Raw genomic sequence first — 27978 nt, forward strand, 5'->3', positions numbered from 1 at the left:
TATGTTTATGGCGTTGATATGAGAGCACGTCTAGCTCCGAAAATGAAGTAAATGGTGATTTTGTCAAGTCTTGGAACCTTTAGTAAATGCTTTGATAAGATAAGAATGTATGAGGCGCGGCGAGTGCCAGTGGCGTCCAACATGAAGAAGACGTTTTCGTATTCGTCGACAACGTGTTTGTACATTATCGTAGGTGTACATCTAGCTGCGTTTGTGTCGCTAACGATCTTCCAAGCATGGAAGATACATCAACTGGAAGGTCAGCTGTCAATTAGGACGGTAAGTGGTACAAGTTATACCGTGATCAACTTTCATTCCTCGTGTCAACATCGTCACAGCACGTATGAACAGGGCCGTGTTTTAATGTCCTTACTTAATCTGGTACATAACCTTTTTTGAAAATATGAAATACAAGGATGATTTTTTGAATAATTATGACAGACATGTACCTACTAATTCACTAGAATAGGTAACCTGATTCTCTACACTATCACCATGTTATCTCAAGCCGGCCACGACCTACTGAAGTAACCTTCTTTGAAGGAGTATGTTCCATTTGGTTGTGTGTGAGTTCCAAACTCCCGTCAACCAAGAATTGTAAACCAAAAGTTACTGTGTTCTGTAATCTGATTGGTTGAAAAACATGATTAAATGGTATTAGATTCCCGGAAACTGAAAGACTATTCACCGCGTATTGACACGTAAACAATTGTTTTGTTGTGTCATCAATAGTGGTGACGTCATTGAAATCATATTGTGACGTAAAGTTAGAATGACGTCACAGATGAGCAACTCCAGATGCTACCATGGGAACCAGCTGAAACGGCCAGCTGATGACACTTCACTGCTGTGTCCGTATTCGATGTAAACGAGTGCAGACAGTAAAACCCTTTGGTTTACTTTTGTGTTTACAATGTCGAAAAACATCATGTGTTGGCCAATTTCCGGGTGTTACTGAGTATTTGAAGCACGGGAATATCTCATTTGAAACCTCCGGCTGACGCCGTCGGTTCCAAATGCATTCCTGTGCTTCAAATACTCAATAACACCCGGAAAATGGCCAACACATGATGTTTATCTCCTAACTGAGACATTAAAGCAGATTATTACCCGATCTTTACTTTTCCGCTGTGGGGGAAATATGCACTGACACAAACACAACAGACAACACAAGAGGGAGAAAATAAGGGATCACATGAAAGCACAAGAGTTCCAAGGTCTCTTCATAAGCATTTTATCGCATACCCTGTGAGGAAACCTTCAAGAAATCACGGAACACTTGTGTGTTCATGTGATCCCTTATTTTCTTCCTTCAGTTTATATCAGAAAGAGCACATTGTTTGTCTGGTCATCCTATTGAAGATGTACATCATTATTTCTTTGTATGTGCCAGATGTATAAAGCATCATGATGTTAATATTCTTACTATATGTTTTCATTGTATATGATATTTCCTTGTATTGATACTTTTTCATCTGTGTGTATTGGAGCGGCCTTCGTATATTTCCTTTGAGATAGCTGACCAATCCAGTTCATGAAAAGTTTGCTGTTTTTGTTTTCATGACATAATTATGTTTAAACCATATACACTGCTTGTGATGAAAAATCATCTTCCCCTATCTCAACAGGTCAGTTTCATATTTCAACATCTACATTATGAAAAAACATTCTTTTCAAAAGAAATTGAAATAATTTGTAACTGCTGCTGTTAAGATGATTAATAATATAATTAATTAATATAATAATTGCTTAAAATAATTAAAGTATACTTTGTTTGTTTCTGGTTTTTTTCATCAGTCCTTTCACGCCCAATTTAAGTTTGAGAAAATTGCTACTATCAAGATGACTAATCGTAATATTTGGGAAAATAATTAGTGTATATTCCATAGGTTTCTCCTTGTTTTATCTGTGCACTAATGTCAGGTTTTAGATTTTAGGAAAAACACGGGAGTTTGAGTTGCATACGGGTGTTCGTGCAGTCTCTAGGACAGTCATGTATTCATCGCGTGGTATAGTCTATTAGTTATGATGTAGACCTCGTACAAAGGCAACAAAACTGAAATAGATGCATTTTGTTCCCAATAACTTCATTAAAAATACATCACCTTACTCGGATGATATGGTGTTTTAGGTCTGGTTGTTTAGAACCTTTCTGCTATTTTGCGTAAAAAACATACAAGAGGCTTTGAGTCCTAACCTTTAAACGTGGGACCCGTGTTAGACTGGTCCTGAGAAACCCATGCTCGCCGTAGGAGTAACGGGATCAGGTGGACCGACTCGCTCTCCTGGTTGACAGGTGTCATCGCATCCCAATCGAGCAGATGGGTGTTCATGCTGTTGTTCACTGAATTGTCAGGTCCAGAATCGATTATTCTCAACCCTCCGCCATACAGATGGCATAATGTTGACTGCGGCGTTATATACTTCAAAACAAAATCGTTCAGTAAAAATTGCATAAGTTTCATGCTTTGGATTTCCAGACCGGCGAGGATGTGTTACTGGACATTGGAGCCCCTAGAGCCCGGCGGAGTGGATCCGACAGCATTGACAGCAGGGAGGCCCATGATCCTGCAATGTCAACACACACCGGAGACGAGGTAATCGTGGCAGGTGGTGTAATTACGCTTCTGTTCAGACATTAATGAATACAGGATGGTAATTGCACTGTTGACATCTGTGCATGCCCCTCAAAGAGCAGAGAATGAAAGTGACTGCACAGATTTGTGTCAGCTGCACCCAGTCCTACATTCATTGTGGGGAATTGTAGGCTACTTCATGTATCCAAAGCACACTGTCTTTGAATCCGAACCTTACATGTGTACTTTCTATCCACACAAGTTCTGAAACATTGCTGCGTGTTAGTTTCGATGTTAAAACTAGATTGTCAACAGAGAATAGGTCCGTAAAAGAACTGTATAGGTGTCAAACCAACTCACAGTGCACATGTTCAGCAATGTCAACTATATACCCATCACTTTCCACATGTTAACAGTATCAGATATGCACCCCTCCCTGTTAATATGCCCAACAATATCAGATATACACCCTCACTGTCCTCCGATATGCACCGTCACTGTCAGCATGTTCAGCACAATCAGATATACACCCATCACTGTCCACATGTTCCACAATATCAGATGTACACCCCTCACTGTCCACATTTTCAACAGTATCAGATATACACCCCTCACTGTCCACATGTTCCACAATATCAGATGTACACCCCTCTCTGTCCACATGTTCAGCAATATCATATATACACCCATCACTATCCACATGTTCCACAATATCAGATGTACACCCCTCACTGTCCACATGTTCAGCAATATCATATATACACCCATCACTGTCCACATGTTCCACAATATCAGATATACACCCTTCTCTGTCCACATGTTCAGCAATATCATATATACACCCATCACTATTCACATGTTCCACAATATCAGATGTACACCCCTCACTGTCCACATGTTCAACAGTATCAGATATACACCCATCACTGTCCACATGTTCCACAATATGAGATATACACCCTTCTCTGTCCACATGTTCAGCAATATCATATATACACCCATCACTATCCACATGTTCCACAATATCAGATGTACACCCCTCACTGTCCACATGTTCAGCAATATCATATATACACCCATCACTGTCCACATGTTCCAAAGTATCAGATGTACACCCATCACTGTCCACATTTTCAACAGTATCAGATATACACCCATCACTATCCACATGTTCAGCAATATCAGATATACACCCCTCACTGTCCACATGTTCAGCAATATCAGATGTACAACCCTCACTGTCCACATGTTCCACAATATCAGATGTACACCCCTCACTGTCCACATGTTCAGCAATATCATTTATACACCCACCACTGTCCACATGTTCCACAATATCAGATATACACCCCTCACTGTCCACATTTTCAACAGTATCAGATATACACCCATCACTGTCCACATGTTCAGCAATATCATATATACACCCATCACTGTCCACATGTTCAGCAATATCAGATGTACACCCCTCACTGTCCACATGTTCCACAATATCAGATATACACCCCTCACTGTCCACATTTTCAACAGTATCAGATATACACCCATCACTGTCCACATGTTCAGCAATATCATATATACACCCATCACTGTCCACATGTTCCACAATATCAGATGTACACCCCTCACTGTCCACATGTTCCACAATATCAGATGTACACCCCTCACTGTCCACATGTTCCACAATATCAGATGTACACCCATCACTGTCCACATGTTCCACAATATCAGATGTACACCCCTCACTGTCCACATGTTCAGCAATATCAGATGTACACCCCTCACTGTCCACATGTTCCACAATATCAGATGTACGCCCCTCACTGTCCACATGTTCCACAATATCAGATGTACACCCATCACTGTCCACATGTTCCCAATATCAGATGTACACCCATCACTGTCCACATGTTCCACAATATCAGATGTACACCCCTCACTGTCCACATGTTCCACAATATCAGATGTACACCCCTCACTGTCCACATGTTCCACAATATCAGATGTACACCCCTCACTGTCCACATGTTCCACAATATCAGATGTACACCCCTCACTGTCCACATGTTCCACAATATCAGATGTACACCCATCACTGTCCACATGTTCCACAATATCAGATGTACACCCCTCACTGTCCACATGTTCCACAATATCAGATGTACACCCCTCACTGTCCATATTTTCAACAGTATCAGATGTACACCCCTCACTGTCCACATTTTCAACAGTATCAGATATGCACCCATCACTGTCCACATGTTCCACAATATCAGATAGACACCCCTCACTGTCCACATGTTCCACAATATCAGATGTACACCCCTCACTGTCCACATGTTCCACAATATCAGATGTACACCCATCACTGTCCACATGTTCCACAATATCAGATGTACACCCCTCACTGTCCACATGTTCAGCAATATCAGATGTACACCCCTCACTGTCCACATTTTCAACAGTATCAGATGTACACCCCTCACTGTCCACATTTTCAACAGTATCAGATATGCACCCATCACTGTCCACATGTTCCACAATATCAGATACACACCCCTCACTGTCCACATGTTCCACAATATCAGATGTACACCCCTCACTGTCCACATGTTCCACAATATCAGATGTACACCCCTCACTGTCCACATGTTCCACAATATCAGATGTACACCCATCACTGTCCACATGTTCCACAATATCAGATAGACACCCCTCACTGTCCACATGTTCCACAATATCAGATGTACACCCCTCACTGTCCACATGTTCAGCAATATCAGATGTACACCCCTCACTGTCCACATGTTCAGCAATATCAGATGTACACCCCTCACTGTCCACATGTTCCACAATATCAGATGTACACCCCTCACTGTCCACATGTTCCACAATATCAGATGTACACCCATCACTGTCCACATGTTCCACAATATCAGATAGACACCCCTCACTGTCCACATGTTCCACAATATCAGATGTACACCCCTCACTGTCCACATGTTCCACAATATCAGATGTACACCCCTCACTGTCCACATGTTCAGCAATATCAGATGTACACCCATCACTGTCCACATGTTCCAGAATATCAGATATGCACCCATCACTGTCCACATGTTCCACAATATCAGATGTACACCCCTCACTGTCCACATGTTCCACAATATCAGATGTACACCCATCACTGTCCACATGTTCAGCAATATCATATATACACCCATCACTGTCCACATGTTCCACAATATCAGATGTACACCCCTCACTGTCCACATGTTCAGCAATATCAGATGTACACCCCTCACTGTCCATATTTTCAACAGTATCAGATGTACACCCCTTACTGTCCACATTTTCAACAGTATCAGATATGCACCCATCACTGTCCACATGTTCCACAATATCAGATAGACACCCCTCTCTGTCCACATGTTCAGCAATATCAGATAGACACCCATCACTGTCCACATGTTCAGCAATATCAGATGTACACCCCTCACTGTCCACATGTTCAGCAATATCATATATACACCCATCACTGTCCACATGTTCCACAATATCAGATGTACACCCCTCACTGTCCACATGTTCAGCAATATCAGATGTACACCCCTCACTGTCCACATGTTCAGCAATATCAGATATACACCCATCACTATCCACATGTTCCACAATATCAGATGTACACCCCTCACTGTCCACATGTTCCACAATATCAGATAGACACCCATCACTGTCCACATGTTCCACAATATCAGATGTACACCCCTCACTGTCCATATTTTCAACAGTATCAGATATACACCCCTCACTGTCCACATGTTCCACAATATCAGATGTACACCCCTCACTGTCCATATTTTCAACAGTATCAGATATACACCCCTCACTGTCCACATGTGCCACAATATCAGATGTACACCCCTCACTGTCCTCCGATATGCACCACCACTGTCAGCATGTTCAACACAATCAGATATACACCCATCACCATCCACATGTTCAACAGTATCAGATAGACACCCCTCACTGTCCACATGTTCAGCAAGATTAGATATACACTACTCACTATCCACATGTTCAACAATATGACATATGCACCCCTCACTGTACATGTCCACATGTTCAACAATATCAGATATATACCCCAGTCCACATATAGACAAATACCCCTTCTGATATTTGCAGGTTTTAATCAGTAATTGTTCGTGATTTTGTATTTATAAATAATATTGCCAGTCGCCATTCCTTTCAGATGTTAACTAATCTTGTGAAGCAAGAAGTGATTGCTGTTTTGAGAGATGTCGTGAGTCTGATGGGAGAACAGGAAAACTCCCGATACACTCGTCAAACGGTCGGGTCTGACCTCGGTGACCTTTTCAAAGATCTGACAGAAGCAGAGGTCAGTGTTCAGGACTTGAACCACGTGTCTCTCTCAATTTTCTATGGAAACATTGAAGGACATTGTCGCGCTGTCCTGTTCTTTCACGATATTGCAAGTTTCATTCCTCATGGTGTTTCTTCCCCTTGCTTTCACCGTTTCAATTGAAATTTCGAATATTTGCTTTATTATTATGATAATTATCTTCTCGTAACACACTATCCTCGGTATCGGGAGTATATTTTAAAATATATATATATATATGATTATAAGAAATTATCGTACTAGCGACGAAATATTCAAATGTCGAGTTTTTTAAACAAAACTTGAAATAAAAAAAATACACCTGATTACAAGAAGAAAATCGAAATATGTGAAAAAGATGCCAATAATAACGAGACGTTTCGATTAAAAGAACATTTGACGTTGCTAAGTTGGCACCTTTAGGTATTCGCAGGTTAGCATTACAAGATAGGCGTTAGTCAGGAGAACCTCGACGAAGCACACTCACACTGATCTAAGTCGCTATATACATGTTATAAGACCACATCAAACACATTATTTCCCATCAATTGTATATGGAGCTTGCATGTGTGGTTACAGCTGCTCAAGTTTGAGAAGTACTGCTCCAACGACAGCAAGATATGTCTACCAGGTAGGTTGTAAGTGGTGGTGGGTGGTCTACCGACAACAGGATATGTCTATCAGGTAGGTTGTAAGTGGTGGTGGGTGATCTAATGACAGCAAGATATGTCTATCAGGTAGGTTGTAAGTGGTGGTGGGTGATCTAATGACAGCAAGATATGTCTATCAGGTAGGTTGTAAGTGATTGTGAGTGAGCTAACGACAGCAAGATATGTCTATCAGGTAGGTTGTAAGTGATTGTGAGTGAGCTAACGACAGCAAAATATGTCTATCAGGTAGGTTGTAAGTGATTGTGAGTGAGCTAACGGCAGCAAGATATGTCTATGAGGTAGGTTGTAAGTGATTGTGAGTGAGCTAACGACAGCAAGATATGTCTATCAGGTAGGTTGTAAGTGATTGTGAGTGAGCTAACGGCAGCAAGATATGTCTATCAGGTAGGTTGTAAGTGATTGTGAGTGAGCTAACGGCAGCAAGATATGTCTATGAGGTAGGTTCTAAGTGATTGTGACTGAGCTAACGACAGCAAGGTGTGTCTACCTGGTAAGTTGTGCGCGGTAGTGAATGATCAGTCGACAGCAAGACATGTCTTTTCAGGTAGGTTGTAGGAAGTGGTGGGTGATCTTGAACATAGAGTTGAGGATCACAAATCAGTTGGAGTTAAACAACGGCTGTTAACCTTCTAGCGCCACACAGGCACCCTGGGATATCAGGGGTAACAATCTCCATCACTCATGCATGCGCATGCGTGGTGGCGTTCAGCGCCAATAAGTATTCTTGTTGTAAGAAGTCACCACTGGCCAGTTTAGTAAGTGCAATTCACAACCTTACAGAACTATCAAGTTGATAATTAGAAACTTGCATAGCACCTTTTGTGCATCACAGTTGCAAATACTATCATCTGCTAAAACAAATCAAAGAAACCTCGCCATACTCAACGAAAAGCTTTAAGGACTATCACAATATTAATATGGATCATAATATGAACTACCTAATACTTTAATATGGAAAACTGATGTGGTACTTACAATTTTATTATTATTATTGTTGTTGTTTTGAGCATATTTTTAAGGAGAGCACGTTCTTTTAGTGAAGCATGAAGGCCATGTGTTTCAGTTCTAGCTAATTCACACACTCGCGTGCACAAAAGAGCAACAAAAGCACAAGAAAACCATCATCATGTTGATACCTTCATCTCGTTTATGGTGAAAACAGAAGAGACCCGTTACTATGCTAACGTATGAGGTCGAAAATGGTGGTTACAATAATAATTCTGTTCTGTGCCACAGTGAACAAGTGAGTAAGTATGGTTTATCGTCTCTTTTAGCGATCATCAAGCAATATGAGAAATGAGATTCACACAATGTACAAATGTGGTGAATCGAACTCAGATCTTCATTGTGACGAGCGGACGGTTTAACCATTGGGCTACCCCCACCTTCCCTGTATCGTTCAGTACAGCATGATGTAGTGAAATGTGTTAAAAACAAACACGCTTAAGATCAACATGTGGATAAACCAACCTGATTTTATTTTTTACACAAGTGCGTTTCAGATGTTAGACCTCTACCCACGTGTCGAATCAGCTTGACAAGCGATTCCTTCAATGCAAAGGCCGTGAACAGCATGTGGCACGTTTTAATGTGTTTTGGAATGACACTATCGTTGTTCACACCATCAACCTTCCGTGACTCCAAGGTTATGAATCATTTATCGAATGAAATGGTTTGGTAGGTCTTGGTAGGTTATTAGTTTTGTGTTACAACCCTTTCATCGGCGTTGGGATCATTCGAGATAAACCACTGTCCTTGTTGGCACATTGATGTTGAGTGAGTGAGTTTAGTTTTACGCCACAGTCGGCAATATATGGTGGCGGTCTGTAAATAATCGTGTTTGGACCAGAGACAATCCAGTGATCAATAGCATGAGCATCGAACTGTCTCTTGTGTTTACCTGTGACCTCTGGCGGTGGGGTAGCCTATTGGTTAAAGCGTTCGCTCATCACGCAGAAGACCCGGGTTCGATTTCCCACATGGGTACAATGTGTGAAACCCATTTCTTGTGCGCCCCATGATATTGATGGAATGTTGCTAAAACGGCGTAAAACTAAACTCATTCACTTGACGTACAAGGATTTCAGCTAATTTGTAGGTGTCTTGTCCAGATTTTGAAGTTTGGAATGCCATTATGACACTTGGTTGTTTTTCTAAAGTACTGATCTCTTTGAATTCGGTGTGACCGTAGGTACTTTTATCAAAATATCTGTACCCCATTCTGTGTGTGGTGTAGGCCCCAAGGGAGAACGAGGCGATGCCGGTTTGAAGGGCGACAGAGGACCTGTTGGCGAGAAAGGCGATGCCGGTGTGAAGGGAGCGCCAGGGATACAATCACCTCCTGGCCCTAAAGGAGAACCCGGAAACCCAGGTGCCCCGGGTCCTAAAGGTGGGTTGCAGACAGAGTGAGTGACTCTTGTTTCAGGATTGACAGACGACGTCGGGGTGTTCAATGTCCAATGGGGCTTAGTTGAACGCCATGGGCAATCTGAGTAAGTTCTTTGAACAAGGTCTAATCTCGCAGGTCCTTAAACGACGTAACAGTCTGGATGTCCGTAATCCAGAAAATCCCTGGTCCTGTATTCCTGAACCCTTGGTATACCGCATCACCAGAATCGGAAACAATCATATCCCAAAACCTGGTGATACTGGACCACCAGAATCCAAAACCTTTGGCATACGGTGCCATCATAATCCAAAACCCTAGGTATAGCGGGCAATCATAATCCGAGATCCTTCGTGTATCAAACCACAAGAATCCGAAACTCTTCGTATACTGGGCCATCATAATCCGGAATCACGTGTAAACATTTATAAAGATATCTAGCAGTTAATGCCAACTGCATATACCTACATGGTGTCTTTTGCACAGTGGTGATTTGGATTTATCCGGCATGGAATTAGAAGATAAAGCTGCTCTGTTTTCCTTTAGCGTTGATTTGAGACCGCTATATGTAATTTTAAAACCGAACGCGTCAGCGTGAGTCCCCGACTCTCACCACACGACCGACTTCTCAGCCGTTCCGGAATCCAGAAACTCCTCAGCTCCCTCTTAGCAATTGAAACTACACATCCTAAGATCACGTTGCTAGTTCAAATCCACATTCAGCGTTTGAATTCTTTTTATCCATAACGGCTGAAACCTTGTGACATTATAATTAAAAAAAAACACACCCTCATAACAAGAGTTCTTGTCATGCAGTCGTTATTCGGAAATGTACTACACGCAACGATTTCACACTGAACAACGAAATCCTGATACCTGGACTATCGTTGTATTTTGAACAGGTGAAGCAGGCACTGACGGATTATCGGGACCCAAGGGTGAAGCCGGTAGTAAAGGCGACATGGGTTTGACTGGTCTTACCGGTTTGAAGGGGGAGCCCGGAACATATGGTCCATCAGGTCCAGCGGGTCCTAAGGGTGAAGCTGGACCTAAAGGGGATCCTGGTGTTGCTGGTCCGAAGGGAGAAGTTGGTCCAGCCGGGGCTAAGGGCGACAGAGGTGACAGAGGACTTCAGGGTGTTCACGGTCCAATGGGGCTTAGTTCAAAGCCATCAGAAGCATGTTGCATGAATCTAAGTAAGTTTGCGACAGCGTTTCTTTGTCGTGCTAGTGTTACTATGAAAAGAGTCTGCGTCCCGAGCCACTAAACATACGTAACGTTGCGACCTATCGTATCTCTGTGCTGTATCGCTGGCTTTCGAGCGAAGTAATGCCAAGTTAACGACAACCGATAACTGTTTTATTTATTTATTTATTACTTTTTTGTCCTGCTTGTGTTACTATGAAAAAAGCCTAGGTCCTGATACACAAAACTCTATTCTATATAGGTTGGGTGTTCAACGGTGTCAGGATCCGTGAAGGTCCGGGGTAGACTAGGCCTCTAGCAACCCATGCTTGCTATAAAAGGTGGCTTTGCTTCTCGTGAGAGGCGACTAACGGGATCGAGTGGCCATACTCACTGACGTGGGTGACACATGCCACTTGTTCCCTATTGCAAAGAACGATGATCATGGTGTTGATCACTGGATTGTCAGACTCGATTATTTACAAACCGCCACAATCTAGCCAGAATATTGCCGAGTGCGCCGAAAACAAACCTCACTCACTCACTTGTTTTCCAGCCGCACCTTCATTCCATGTGCAGAGCGGCTCCATCACAGTCACCGAAGGGTCTCCGGTTGTGTTGGGCTGTGATCCCATTGGCTATCCACCACCTCACGTGACCTGGACCCCTGACTTTTCCACACTCGACCCGTCACGGTTTTCGTTGAAGAACTATGACCTCACCATCAGCAACGTGACGGTGAGCGACCAGGGTGCCTACACCTGCACGTCTTCTAATGTGTTTGGGACGGAACAGAAGGTGATCCTACTTCAGGTTTTGCGTGAGTAGATCGGGCTCCTGATGAAAGCATGTTCATCCAACTTCTAAATGTCTTTCAAGATAGTGAACACACAGTGGAATGATCACAGCTGGTACCAAGATACTGAACACACTGTGATGATCACAGCTGGTACCAAGATACTGAACACACACTATGATGATCACAGCTGGTACCATTTGCAATGGCTGTTTGATCAGTACAGTTACGTTACGCCTACCACATATTTAGCACTTGTTTGTTTCTTGCTTCAACCTTCCTAATCGCATCGAGCACGAGACCGTAGACTCATCATTGAACTATAGGATCAAATCTATTAGTGAACCATATTCAGTGTCCTATATATCATATGTTCATAGATAAGTATAGGATCAAATATGTATCACCCATATGGTGAAACATAACCAGCGTCGTATATACTCATGGAGACAAATAAGGGAATACATGAAAATGTTCCTCTATATATTTCCTGAATTTCACTCACAGTGCGATAATACATTGTGAAGAAGTCTGAAAAAGAATAAACGATCAATTGTACTTTCATATGTTCTCTTATATGGTTTTATAAACATATATCACACGTGCACACATCACTTTTGTCTAACAGCCATTGCTTCTGTTTCGTCTCCTGTGACGTCACTGAATAACGGAACGTGACGTCAATTGACACAGTAACCTAAACTTGTTTACCGTGTTTTACTGCAGAAAAGTACATGAATAAAATGGATTTAGTGACTAAAATGGATGAAATTATTACACTCGAGAAGTCAGTCATACGACTTACACGAAGTTTGTGCAAAATTATGCATTGTCCTTTCCTCGCTCGGACAATACGAAATTTCACGTTCGTGTCATATTTATAGGTGGTATGGCACACTTGCACATGTAATAATCTGTGTATGTCACGTGACATCCATTTCTCATATGTCATGTGATATTTCCTGTAATTTTCAGGACACATAAAGGTGACCAGTGGCTATGTAAACCACACAGTACATGAAGGTGAGCCAGTGATGATGGAGTGCACGTTCGACAGTGAGAAACCCCTGTCAATCAGCTGGTATCACGTCAGTATGGACGGGACGAGTCAAAAGGTCACCACGGGCATCAGCCCCACGAAGGGTGGGTCCCAGCTGTATCTGCCCATCTCCCGGTACCAGGACAGTGGCCGCTACATCTGCGAAGCTGACAATGGACTTGAGACGGTGGATTTCAAAAGCTACCTCAGCGTGGAATGTAAGACTCAAACTCTATTTGTCTGTCCGCCTGTTCGTCTGTATGTCTGTTTGACCGTCTGCATGTCTGTTCGTTTATTTGTCAACACTGCACTCAGCACCATTCCGAACCATGCGTGTGGTTATGTGTATAGGACTTGGGAGGTTTGGGACGGATAACCCCGATATCAGGGTGGATAAAGAACTGGAACCTGTTACGGATGACAAAAGCCGTGACAAAAGGTCGTGAGAGCCGTGAGGAAAGGTATAAGAAATCCCCTTTGAACCCGCAAAATATAAAACAGACGAGTCTAAAATAAACACTGAGCAAGTTACAATGAAACACTATGCAGCTTTCTAGTACAATGCAATTAAGTCACAGAGCTAAGATAATGGGTCACAAATATCAACCATTAACTCAGAATTTTAGCATTACACAGCTCAGATATATTAACTGTAGCTTGCATCCAGAGTGAGCAGTCAGGCACGGAGTGTCAATCTTGGATGTAGGTTGTAGGTCGGATGTTGTTCACAGTGGATGATGCACACAACTCCAGTAATTCCGAATGTAAGTCCGTGTGTGATTTTTCATGTCACACAACGCAACAACCAGCCTGTGATATATACGTCACACAGTCGAAAACACTGCAGCAAATCGTGGCCATATCACCATTCACTCAGAATCTTCTCGCACATTAAGTAAAGAATATTATTATGCTAATATGTTATTCTTTCATGCTTGAAAGGTTGCAGTGTCTTTGAAGATTTAGGCATAATTTAGTCGCCTCTTTTGAATATAATGCATGGTTACGATATATATTGAAAAAATAAACATTTTATCCTGTGACCTGAAGAATATATTGCCTTTTCTTTCAAGTCTGATGTCAGGAATGAACATAACAGGTATCCGGGTAGGATAGTGTAATAGGGTGTGGAGCACCTGGGTAAAGCGTTTGGACCCGCCCCAGCCCTAGAAGAGCTTAGGCCACTAATCAGGCGACGTTAAGCAACACAGATCCGCGGACAGTCCTGGTAGTTGTGACTGTTTGGCAGTTTGACTCCTGAGAGCTTCTATGATTATAAAGAAGCAGACGTAAGTACAAGTGGTAGATGTCTCACCTTAGGGACCTTGTTCAAAACTGCCACTGTTCATCCAGCTGAAAATGCGCCCCTATTGAAATACGTCTCGAGACTGTTACCCAACAGGCATCTTGGGTTATCCAGGGTTATAATGATAAGATAGTGCGCTTTGAGCAGGATGTCTAGCCAGGAAAGGCGCCTTATAAATATTCTCAACATATTCAAATATAGTTTTATTATTAGTATTATGCATAGCTGCGAGGTCAGCAATTTTTCATTACTAGCATCTAAGTTACGACAATAAGATCGAATGAAATTGTGAAAAAACATAACGGAAACATATTCAAAACACTCGGTCATGTATGCAAAAGCAATCTAAACAGGGTGGCAGCAGGATTGATCTGGGTACGTGTGGTCGGGTGTTTGTTGTTTAACGCTACTGCTAATGACGACCGTCTATAAATAATCCATTCTAGGTCAGACAAGCCTGTGATTCACATCATGAGCATCATCCTACACAACTGGGATATGATGACATGTGTTAACCAAGTCAGCGAGTCTGACTGACCACACGAACCCGTTGGTCGTTTTTTACGACAAGCATGGGTTGGTGCAGATCAGCAGTCAGCTGGATCTTCACGGGCCAGTAGATGTCATGATATAACCGTGCTGAATAATATAGGTTTCACATACACCACAACCCTACAATTACCTGGCTGAATAAGATAGGTTTCACTTACACCAGAACCCTTCAATTACCTGGCTGAATAAACATTGTGTTCACTAACACCACACCCCGGCCGGACTATATAACATGGGGTCACTTACACCACACCGTTATAATTGCAGGGCTTTAAAACATGAGTTCACTTACACCACCTCCTAACAATTGCAGCTCGTCCCCATATAACCAGCATATCTGGTGACGGAACTGTGACGGTAAACACAGGACAGACGGTACGACTGTGGTGTAACGCTACGAGCTTCCCTCCAGCTACCGTTGTGTGGACAAGTACGGTATGTAAATTACTCTGTTTGTTTGTTTTTTTTGTTTGCACGGAGCAATATTTCAGCTTATACAGCGGCAGTCTGTAGAATTCTGTACCGGACAATCCAGTGATCGACGGATCTAGTCGGAATCCAAGATGGGCGTTAGTTGCATGAATCATTTTCCCATTTCCGCACATGTGCTTTGGTCAGATCCGAGGATCCGAGTTGTTGATACAGATGACAAAATGATATATCTGGGAGAAAACCAAATTAGGTCATACAATTTGTCAAGTCATACACTAATTTACGCACCACCCAAGAAGATCCGGGTTAGAATTGATCTTCAGTAAAAAGGCTTGTTGTAAGAGGTAAGTGAGTGAGTGAGTTTAGTTTTACGCCCACTTAGCAATATTCCAGTTATATGGAGGCGATCTGTAAATAATCGAGTGTGGACCAGACAATCCAGTGATCAACAACATGAGCATCGATCTGCGCAATTGGGAACAGATGACATGTGTCAACCAAGTCAGCGAGCCTGACACCCGATCCCGTTAGTCGCCTCTTATGACAAGCAAAGTCGCCTGTTATAGCAAGCATGGGTTGCTGAAGGCCCATTCTACCCAGGCCCTTCACGGGTCTCGTAAGAGGTGACTAACATGCTCGCTGATATATATCAGCGTATCCCAACTGCGTGGATCGATTCTAGTGATGGTGATCACTATATTGTTTGGTCCAGATCCGAGATGAAATATTGCAGCGTTAAGCAACACATGTACACATACCAATGTGAACGTCGGCCTCTATATTCTCGTTAAAGTTTGTAGTTAGTATATGATAATATTAATCTCTCAGTGTTTATTGCGTTCTTTAATCCTGTATTCTCTGATTTACTGACGACTGCATTACCTTAATTCATATGAATAGAATCTGTTCCGAGATACAATGATACTTGTTAATGGGTCATTCTATGTAAAAAGGCAATTTCAGCTTTTGCTCTTACGAAAATTTTATTCGTATTTTTGTGTTTCATGTAAACTACTCCGTTTTGCCTGATTGGAATATAGCATCAGTAGAGAAGTTTGACAAGAATTTGCCATAAAATATGTTGTGACGTTGCAAATTTTAAATCAAAATGTCATTACCGCAAAGACGGCAAACATACTGATTTTAGCCATATACTTTGCTTAAAAGCAGCTATTAAGGAGTAGGAAATGGGCCGCCTAGCCTTGTCGTACAATGCACTTCTGTTCTGAAATGGTAAAAGCCACATATGTGGCTGTTTAAAAGTATAACACAGTGGAAGCTTTCTAAACCGACCCTCATCGGGACTGAAGAAATCGTCCGCTTGAGACAGCGTGCTAGATTGTAGAGCTGGTGAGAAATGTACAAGCCATGGGTGGAACTGAGACTTAAAGCTGACAACTTGCCAGATTGGACAGATGCCGGTTTTGACAGCTTCCATTGTAAATGGTAACTCTTCTGAACAGTTTCGATGCGATCGAGAATACAGGGTATGCATGAATATCACTGTAAAGGAGATCTATAGGGTAATACCCCCTTCACACATGAGGCGGAATGAACCGAAATGCTGTCGAAATGAAAATATGTGGAGCTTCCTGGAAATTCGAACTGACTTAAAAAACCACTTGCATTCCGAATGCATTCCAACTATTCAGGTCAACTCTTGTAACATGTTAAAAACGTTCGAGGTGCATAAATATTCGAAGTGGAAAATATCGAACTGCATTCTTACGGCATTCTAAATATTTTCACTGCATTCTACGTATTCTGAACACATTCGAGAGAGAATAGAAAAGACACGCCACTTCCTTTCCTGTCAGTGGGTCTCGAATGAGTCGGAGTCCCGCGATTGCTGCTGTACCTCAGGTGGAATATTCTTCAAATGTATCGGAATGTTACAATTGAAATTGGAATACAGCTCGAGTGCACCTCAAATTCTCCACGAATACAGTCAGAACGTCCCGAATGCTCTTCAAATGAGCACTGACGTCATCAGAACACCGCTGAATCTCATGAAAACGTGGCCACCTGTCACTGAATCGTCAGGATAGCACTTGGGAGTCTTATAAAGCTTAAAACATTCTTTTCTTTTGACATTCTCTCCAGAATGTTCGAATTTTGAAAATAGTATTTTTCAGGCCGATTTTTGTCAAATGATTACGGTATAACTTGTATATACGGTATATCATGATATATACTCTATAGTATAAGTTGCAACTATGTACTTTGTATGATAAATTACTTGTTGTTGTTTCTTTCTGATTGTTTGTTTGGTTTTCTCTCTAGATCTGGTGCTATGACTTCTTCTGTTTTTAAATGAATGAATGACAGAAGAATTATCACAATTGTTTTGTTAAAAAAAACAAAACAAACTCGTTGTGTTGCTGAAACAATGCCCTGAGTGCCCTGTATTAATGTAAGCACTTCAGCACACTCGTATCTGTTTGTTTGGGCAGGCTTCCAATTCCCACCTGTTCAGCCACAAAGACGGATCTCTGTCTGTGGCTAACATTGATAAAACGGACGAAGGGCGTTACAGATGTCAATCCCAGAACTCCCTCGGCTACGATGTGGCGTATATTACCCTGAAAGTACAAGGTTGGTCCAATATCGCTCTTGAGCTGATGCTGTATATCTATAATGTACAGTTTTAGAGAATGGTTGAGGTTACTTCTAAACAGCTGTTACCAATATTCCAGTAATATCACGGCGGGCCACATATTTTATCCCTGGAATCGAACTCGGGCCTTCAACGTACAAGCGAACTCTTTACCCACTGGGCACACATACATACATATGATAACCTGGTTGTCAGTTTTGACAGTGAGACCTAAGTTTAATAGTGTCGTATAAGCAGGATACAGTTATTTTGTTTTCATTTGCAGAACAATATTTCTTTTAGCTGTAAATACAAATGACTATGACATCCCTAAATCAGTTACTCGATGAACCTTCTCTAAATATGGACTGGTTTTCCCAGTTATTTCAGTCTAACATTTCCGCAGCATCTGATCATAGATTTGAAACAGACTGACGCATAGCTTTTTATTCTGGGTATAGATGGACCATCGTTTATGATGTTACTTTTCCCTTCGTCAGATCCACCAAAGGCCAGTCTAGCACCAACAGTCACCCCGGCGAAAGGGGTCATCTTCTTCGACTGTACGGTCAGTGGTGACCCACCTCTACAGGTATCGTGGGCAAAAGATGGCAGTCCTCTTGACCTGTCCAATAAGGGCAAGTACGTACAGATACCTGGGTCAAGCGGCAGTCACAAGCTGCTCATCAACCAGATCTCCCCCACCGACTACGGACTGTACACCTGTACAGCCACAGACAGTCTGTCATCGGCCACCAGCAGGGCCTATGGTTAGTCGATTAAGTACATACGGTTAGACTTCCAGTTCATACACCTCCAGTCTGTAAATATAGAGTCTGGACCAAACAATCCAGTGATCGACACCTCTGAGAGGGGCGTTAGCTACACTGATCGTTTTCCCACTCGCGTATGCAAGTTAGGGCCTGGTACATATCCAAGGATCCGAGTTGCTGATGCAGACGATAAGATGATACATCTGGGATGAATTCAACTTGAGTGCTATACATCGTTCACTCAGAAAATCAGCTACGGACTACCCGTGAAGATCCGGGTTAGAATTCACCAGCCCATGCTTATCATAAGAGGCGACTCAGGGAGTCGGATAGCCAGTCATGCTGACGTGGTTGACTGATATCATCGTATCCCAAACGCGTAGATTGATGCTCATGAAGTTGATCATTGGGATGTTTGGTCCAGACTCGTTTATCTATAGACCGTCATATTGTATTTCCGTAAACTCATATATGTCCTCAGGGTTTGCTCAGGAGATATTGTTTCGCTGGGCGTAACAGGTGTCTGGGTATATGTTGAGAAACAAGCCAGTTTTACTTCCTTTCATTGGAGCAAATGGCGTTTTTTGAAGCACTACCGAGTTGTATCTGGATTATAGCAAAACACTTAGAGTAATCCATCACATTCACGAACATTGTACTCCGCAGCATTCCCAGGAAAGCCCAGTATAAATTTATTGGAGGAAAAAAAAGCATGGTCCTGAAGTACACGTCGACAATACTGATCACGACATAAGATAGAAACATTCAACCTACTACTATATGAAATATGATATTACCTGTCACTTAAAAAGGCCAAGTCACTCAAATTATGTATTATGAATATGTCATGTTTCTGTAAGGCCAGAAATATATCCATTTCAATTCAGTTTCTTGGTAAGTTAAGGAATTATGTTGGCATCCATTTGGGCGTGGAGTAGGCGCAATGCAGCGGTGTCATCAATTTCAGCACTACAACTTTGAAGTTCAGTATGTTACCCAAACATTCACGACATCCTTTTGAAGTTTCAAGAGAAAGAAAAATTATTAGATATCCCTAAATTGCTGCCACAGAAGTAAACGCCTTCATCACCAACAACCTGTCCCACTCTGTTCCTTCAAGCATAGTGTGTATGATTTGTTTTAGTGGCATTCTAGAAGTCGGTGGTATAGAAGTGACTAAACTTTGTGGATGATCAACATGCTTATTTTAACAATGTCGACGTTTATTCATTTCCTAGTCTACAGTGACCAAGGACCAGGGACCTGTAATATGACCTTCTCACAATGTACATATGAATACTGCGGGTAAGTATTTTTCATATCCGTAGATATAGATTACAAACTTATCAAATATAACAATTGTGTTCCGAAAGGAATCTTATTGCACCCAAATCATTGGGATATATATCGTATTGTGGCATCCCCGTATCGTTACTTGTCGGTTCGTGACTGAAAAAATACCCATGTGCTCTCAAAACCCACTGATCGTGTCGTTACTTGTCAGTTCGTGACTGAAAACATACCCATGTACATTAAAAACCCACTGATCGTGTCGTTACTTGTCGGTTCGTGACTGAAAACATACCGATGTGCCTTCAAAACCCACTGATCGTGTCGTTACCTGTCGGTTCGTGACTGAAAACGTACCGACGTGCCCTCAAAACCCACTGATCGTGTCGTTACTTGTCGGTTCGTGACTGAAAACGTACCGATGTGCCCTCAAAAGCCACTGATCGTGTCGTTACTTGTCGGTTCGTGACTGAAAACATACCGATGTACTTTAAAAACCCACTGATCGTGTCGTTACTTGTCGGTTCGTGACTGAAAACATATTGTAGTATTCTCATAGTTGTGAGATGTAGTTGTATGCCTTATAGCATCTGAGGTCACATGATGTAACTTGTGAACTTGCGTACTACGTCAGAATAATAAAGCGGGTGATTGGAACTACTCGCATGTCGTGTGTGTCCCTGAGCAGACATGGATCCCAAGAAGATACTACAATGGCGACGAGGATGGGATACGTCGTAATGCCTCAAGGGAAGGTGATATACACGCGACATGAACTATGTTAGTGATACGAACTCTCACTAATTGGTGGAACTTCTGAACAGAACTTTGTGTGAGAACTTTTGCACTCATGAAGACGCCATTTATTCTCGTGCATCACATGTATCTCGCCTGTCAGTGTCACGACTCACAGTATGTCGCAAGTTTTGTCTACAGCTGTCTACACCTTTTCAACAGCATGTGTTCAATGTGAATATTTATCATATTTGTCATCATGAACTGGGTATTGAGAACATTCTCCATATTTTGTTTAGTCGAACTTGTCTTGACTTTCATAAACTTTGACTTTGCCAAACTGTGTAAACAGTGTGTATCCAATATGGCTGAATCTGAACTAGTCGCAGCACCTGTGAACTTTAACGTACATTTACGTCCCCCGCCAGCTCTAAATATGAATTCCACTGATATGAGTAATGAATTTACTGTTTGGATGGAATCTTTTTCTATTTATGAGGTTGCCAGTGGTCTAGAAACACAAGAGGATAAGGTTCGAAGGGCAACATTGTTGCACTGTTTAGGTACTCCATGTCAGAGAATTTTTCTTACATTGCCTGGTCAAAAGGACACTTATGATACTGCTAAAACTGTTTTGAGTGCATACTTCAATCCAAAAAGAAATGTAGTGGCAGAACGTTACAGATTTCGTTCTAGAGCACAGGGGTCAGATGAGAGTATTGATAATTATGTTACTGACTTGAGAGAACTTGCCAAAACTTGTAATTTTGGTGCTTTGCATGATGAAATGATCAGAGATCAGATTGTTGAGAAATGTGCATCGAAACACCTCCGTGAGAAACTTCTGCTGAAGGATGATTTAACTTTGGATTCTGCTCTTAAGGTTGCAAGACTTTATGAGATGGCTATGGAGAATTCTAAAGCTATTGCAGGAATTTCTGTTAACAAAGTTGATGTTAGCTTTACTCAGTCTGGTAATCAGTCTTATAGCCGGTGTTACAGATGTGGTTTTTCAGATCACAAGGCTTCTGAATGTGGTGCTATTAATGCCAACTGTCTGTTCTGTAAAAAGAAGGGTCATCTGGCTAGAGTATGTAAAGCTAGACAGTCAGCTGGTAGTTCAACTCCAGGTAGTAGGTCTAGTTATACATCAAGGTTTCAGTTAGGTAAGTTAGATATTGATAAGCAAGCTCATTCAAAGCAGAAGGCTGTTAAAAAGAAAAAGAAAGGTGGTAAGGTTAAATTTCAGCAACAGAATGATAAGCAGAAATTGAAGGCAGTATTGATTGATGAAACATCTGAATCAGATTCATTTTCAGAAGATGCTGAGTTTGTGTATTACTTTGATTCAGATCTCTGTACTTCTGTGAATGTAAATGGTAGAGATTTGGAGATGTTCTTAGATTCAGGTTCATATAGGAACATAATTTCAGAGGTGACTTATGATAGATATTTCAAACATTTCCCACTTTCTCCTACAGCTAAACATTTTAAAGCTTATGGTCAGAAGCAGCCTATGGTATGTCTTGGTTATTTTGATGTTCTTCTGAAAGTTGGTGATAATCAAGTTGAAGATAAGATTTATGTCATGTCTGGTGATGAGGTATCCTTGCTTGGAAGGAAGTCTAGTCTTGAGTTGTCTTTGCTTCAGATCAATGTAAACAAGGTTAGTTCTTCAACAAATCTAGATCATCTTTTTGATGAATTTTCAGATGTATTTGATGGCTTGGGTCAAATTAAAGATTTTACTCATACAATCAAGGTTAATGAATCAGTCCCACCGGTTACACAACCGCTTCGTAGGTTACCCTATTCAATGGTGGAAGCAGTCAGTTCTGAGTTAGATAGAATGATTGATGATGATATCATTGAAGAAGTACATCATGCTACACCTTGGGTTTCAAATATACATTGTGTTCCAAAACCAAATACTTCTGAGATTAGAGTTTGTTGTGATTTACGTGAGGTCAACAAGGCTGTTGTTCGTGAGAGGTTTCCTATTCCTACTGTAGATGATACACTCTATGCTATGAGATCAGCACGCTACTTTGCCAAGCTTGATTGTAAACGGGGATTTTGGCAGATTTTATTGGCAGAAGAATCTAGAGATTTGACAAGTTTTGTTACACACAGAGGTATCTTTAGATTCAAAAGACTCCCTTTTGGTTTGAATTCAGCTTCTGAAGCATATCAAAAGGCTATGAACTATGTTTTCCATGATATTACAGGTTTGGAGAAATATATTGATGATTTGATTTGTTATGCAGATTCTCTTGAAGAACTTGAAAATTTGCTCAGAAAAGTTTTTAAAAGATGTAGGGAGTATAATTTAAAGCTCAACAAGGACAAGTGTAAACTTGGTATGACAGAGATAGAGGTTTTAGGACATGTGGTTTCTTCTGAAGGTGTCAGACCTAATCCAAAGAAGGTGTCGGCTGTTGAATTAGCTAATCCTCCAGAAAATGTTTCTGAGTTACGTTCATTTTTAGGAGTGTGCAATTACTTGATGAAGTTTATTCCTAGTTTTGCAGATCTGTGTGAACCATTACGTCTTCTCACTAGAACTGGAGTAAAATGGAGATGGAATGATGTTTGTCAGTCAGCATTTGTATCTTTGAAGAAGGCTATTAGTAAAGCCACATGTTTAGCTTTCTATGATGTTGATGCTCCAACTATTCTGGTTTGTGATGCTAGTCCAGTTGGTTTGGGTTCAGTTTTACTTCAAGAGCAAGATGATGGTAGTTTTCAACCTATCGCATTTGCTAGTCGTTCTTTGACAGAAACTGAGCGTAGGTATTCACAAATAGAACGAGAAGCATTAGGATGTATCTGGTCTGTGGAACATTTCCACAAGTATCTTTGGGGAAGGAAGTTTATTTTACAAACAGATCACCGTCCGTTGATTCACATGCTAACTCAAGAGAAAACAGTTCAGTTACCCCCTAGAATTCAAAGATTTGCATGGAAGTTAAATGGATATGATTTCCAAATTAGACACATTGCTGGCAAATCTAATATTGCAGATTTCTTTTCAAGAAAATCATTATCATCCAAGAATTGTGATAATGTGGCTGACTATTATATCAGATCTGTGGTTGACACATGTGTACTAGATATTGATTCAATTACAATAGATGAAATTAGGAATTGTTCATCCAAAGATGGAGAAATTGTGAAAGTATTAAGTGCTATAAACTCGGATGATTGGAGTGATGTGTCGGTGGAATATCTGAAGTTCAAGAATAAACTCTCAACATATGACTCAATTCTTTTGAGAGGAGAGAGAATAGTGATTCCTCAATCACTAAGGTCGAGAGTTTTGAGTATAGCTCATGAGACACATCAAGGCATAGTACGTACTAAACAATTCCTTCGTACAAGATTCTATTGGCCAAAGATGGATTTTGATGTGGAACAACTTGTTAACAAGTGTGCTACCTGTGTTCTGAATCAACCTTTAAGAAATGACACTCCATTACAACCTGTAGATCCAGCACCAAGACCGTGGTCGAAAGTTGGTATAGACATCGTTGGACCTATTGATTCAGCCTACGTGTTAACGTTGATAGATTACTTTTCTTCGTATCCATTTGCAGTGGTGATTAAAGACATTACATCAAGTGCTATCATTGAAGTTTTGGAAAGAATATTTTCTGAACATGGTTTCCCAGAGAGCATAGTTTCAGATAATGGTCGCCAATTTGTGAGCGTACAGTTTGTGAAATATTTGAGAATGGCAGGGATTAAACATATCCGTTCGTCACCATATTTTCCCAAGAGCAATGGAAAGATCGAACGCTTTCATAGATTCTTGAAGAATGCATTCCGTTCTGCAGCAACTGATGGGAATGACTGGAAACGACAGTTACCCAGAATTCTACAAATGTATAGAGCTACTCCACATCGAGCTACTGGTGAAACTCCAGCTATGTTATTGCTTCATAGGAACATTAAAACTAAATATCCAATGCTGTACTCCTCAAAACCTGATCCATTATTATCAAGAAAACTCTGTTATGCAGAGAAGATGAAGACATATGCAGATGTGAAGAACAGTGTGAAACATCATATGTTTAGTGTTGGTGATCTGGTGTACATTGCTAATTTTGTGCGTGGTAAGTTAACTCCAACGTACAAACCTGTAAAATATGTGATCATCAACAAGAAACAACGTGATACATTCCAGGTTGTGAACTGTGATACAGGTGTTATCAGTGTAAGAAATGCTAAATTTCTTAGACATGCTCCATGTGAGGATCCAGTGAACTTTGATAATGTTGAGATTCCTGAAGATATGATTCCGAGAAACTTGGTATCAGACAGAACTGAGTCACAGGTACAAGCAACTTCAGTGCCAGAGAACTTTACTGTTCAGCAGGATAACTTGTGTACTGATCTAGCTGTAGATATGAGTACTAATGTGACTGAAACTGAAGAGGAAAATGAACTCAGTGGATCTGCTACACTGTCAGCAGATACTGCTTGTTTAAGAAGATCTCAAAGGACACGTCGTGCTCCTGCATATTTGAAAGACTATGTAAAGAAATGAATATTTGAATGTTTCATATTATGTCATTGTTAGACTTGTATAATAATGAAAGTGGGATATGTTTGATGGTGTATTTATTTGTTGTAACACATTTAGGAATTTATTACATGCTTGATTGGTGGTAGATTTAAATATTTTCAAATATTATGTTTGAAAATAATGGATGTTTTCAGTACTAACTGTGGGAGGATTGTAGTATTCTCATAGTTGTGAGATGTAGTTGTATGCCTTATAGCATCTGAGGTCACATGATGTAACTTGTGAACTTGCGTACTACGTCAGAATAATAAAGCGGGTGATTGGAACTACTCGCATGTCGTGTGTGTCCCTGAGCAGACATGGATCCCAAGAAGATACTACACATACCAAGGTGCCTTCAAAACCCACTGATCGTGTCGTTACTTGTCGGTTCCTGACTGAAAACATACCGATGTGCCTTCAAAACCCACTGATCGTGTCGTTACTTGTCGGTTCGTGACTGAAAACATACCGATGTGCCTTAAAAACGCACTGATCGTCTCGTTACTTGTCGGTTCGTGACTGAAAACATACCGAGGTGCCTTCAAAACCCACTGATCGTGTCGTTACTTGTCGGTTCGTGACTGAAAACATACCGATGTGCCTGAAAAACGCACTGATCGTGTCGTTACTTGTCGGTTCGTGACTGAAAACATACCCATGTGCTTTAAAAACCCACTGATCGTATCGTTACACCTATATGTAACACTGTCATTTCAGACTGCACTGTCCAAGCACGTGTCTTGTGGATTCAACACCGGTGTATGGAAGTACAACATATGCATCGGTTTGTAAATAAACCAGCCAACTTGTGTACAGCCTTGGCAGCCAATTCTCCTCTAGCCTCGTCCAGCCGTTTAAATATATTTTGTCACTGAATACCAGTACCCTTAGCACGGCAGATGGTATAGTGCACGATCACGACTTTTACCCTCCCTGCATCCTAAGCAGTAGTAATGAATTTCTTTCAAGGTGTTAAAATGAAATTCTAGCACGACATTTTGAGATACTCGATTCTGATTGGTTGACTGCTGCACGTGACCGAATGCAAACTACATGTGCTATGTATTCATACGCAGGTGAAGCGGTCGACGTGTAATTAGCGGTCCTTTGATTTAGGTTTAAGGACGGACCAATCAGAATCGAGTATCTCAAAATGTCGTGCTAGAATGTCTTGGCGTCTGAGCGTAAACATATGTAGCGAAACACGAGTACTAATTTGTGCACTACATACCACCTGGGTACAGCCACAATGAATGAGAGGCTGGTTAACACCGATTTGAGCAGTATTTTAGCGCTCCGGTGGTTTCCTACCTTGGGTTGCTGTTAATTCTAACATGACTTCAGTAAACACTGGATTACGATTCAATTAACTGAAGTCATCCAGAGGTATATAATGATGTTATAACTCTGGTTTTCCAACAGAGTTATTTTTTCTTTACGACATATGTGGGAACATGGAATGAAAATATACATACCTTGTTAGAAAATCAGAGGTATGCGTTCGGTTTTAAATCAAATTCAGATTTGTTATAGTTTAATAATACACGTATACCTCTGATGGTTCAACACAGTAAGTGTATCTCCTAATCACGATAACATAGTGTGATGAATAAATTATTACCCTATTGTACAAAATGTAAATATAATCGCACATGAAGATAAATATACATTTTTTAAAAATGAATCTCCAACGTAAGTACAATTGTATATTTTGGTATGGGCCATATAGGAAAGGAAACGTAAGTCTGATGTTTCTGTCTACACCAATAACAGCACAGTATGGTTCTATATTTCAGTCCTCGTCTGTGTGTCGGGCCGCCATACACAACGGTCTGTTGTCTGAGCATGCACCCGGGACCGTGGTGTGGCAGAATGTTGGTCAGAACAGTCAGTTCACTGCCACAAGTTCACACGGTGTGACGTCACTAGCGTGAGTATACTGATACTACATGCACCATCCTGGTACACGGCGCGTCATGCCCTATACCTCCCTGTAGACATATGTGGTGACCCAGTGCACGGGACATACAATAGAAGGTGCTGACTCGGCGCTTCAGCATTCCGTTTGTGAGGAGTTTGGTTTAAACATATTTATTTCAAGAAAAACGACAGAGTTGTCATGAAGTGGATTGGTCAACTAGCTCAATATACACGAAGTGTGTATGTTCTCCCTACTCTGACTGACTGTCCCCAACACAGTGTAGTGTGTATGTTTTCCCAACTCTGATAGACATGCCCCCCTCCCCCCCCCCCCCCCCCCCCCCGCCTTAGGACGGAGGTATGTAAGTCCTCCCTACTCTGACAGACATGTGCCCCACATGACGAAATATGTAAGTTCACCCAACTCTGACATATTGCACAAGTGACGAAGTGCGTTTGTATTTCCAGACTGGGAAACCCTGCCCTGGGAGCAAAGCCTCTGGCCCTGGACAAAAAGAATCTCTGATGTAGAGGAAATATCCCATTGCCAATAAACCACCTCACCATATCTGTCTGTATCAGATTTTATAATAACTTTTCTTTGAAATCTCGGTTTGTCTTGCTGGTGTGCCCCGAGTTTGCCAGCAGGTATTCTTTAAAGGTCCAGGTGACTGGATCTTGCTAATCTCTTAAAACCACTTAGTTACTCCTAAGCTGGTGAATACGGTTCACCTGAACGAACACTA

General features: G+C 41.4%; 2 protein-coding genes across 2 annotated transcripts in view; both read left to right on the forward strand.

Annotated features, from left to right (window-relative positions):
• On the forward strand, positions 1–27802 carry LOC137259944 (uncharacterized). The gene is made up of 15 exons (XM_067797598.1): positions 1–279; positions 2481–2597; positions 6832–6978; positions 7561–7612; positions 9889–10041; positions 10941–11234; positions 11780–12043; positions 12995–13276; positions 15230–15351; positions 17802–17943; positions 18445–18714; positions 19956–20022; positions 26030–26096; positions 27109–27242; positions 27701–27802. Exons 1-15 carry the CDS (start codon positions 52–54, stop codon positions 27756–27758), a joined length of 2397 nt encoding a protein of 798 aa, XP_067653699.1. The 5' UTR covers positions 1–51; the 3' UTR covers positions 27759–27802.
• LOC137259203 (superkiller complex protein 8-like) overlaps positions 1–27978 on the forward strand; it is a 440560-nt gene that overhangs the window by 230044 nt on the left and 182538 nt on the right. The gene's annotated exons all lie outside the window — the stretch shown is intronic.

This window comes from Haliotis asinina, chromosome 13 (genome assembly GCF_037392515.1).
Source record: "Haliotis asinina isolate JCU_RB_2024 chromosome 13, JCU_Hal_asi_v2, whole genome shotgun sequence".
Taxonomy (NCBI): Eukaryota; Metazoa; Mollusca; class Gastropoda; order Lepetellida; family Haliotidae; genus Haliotis; species Haliotis asinina.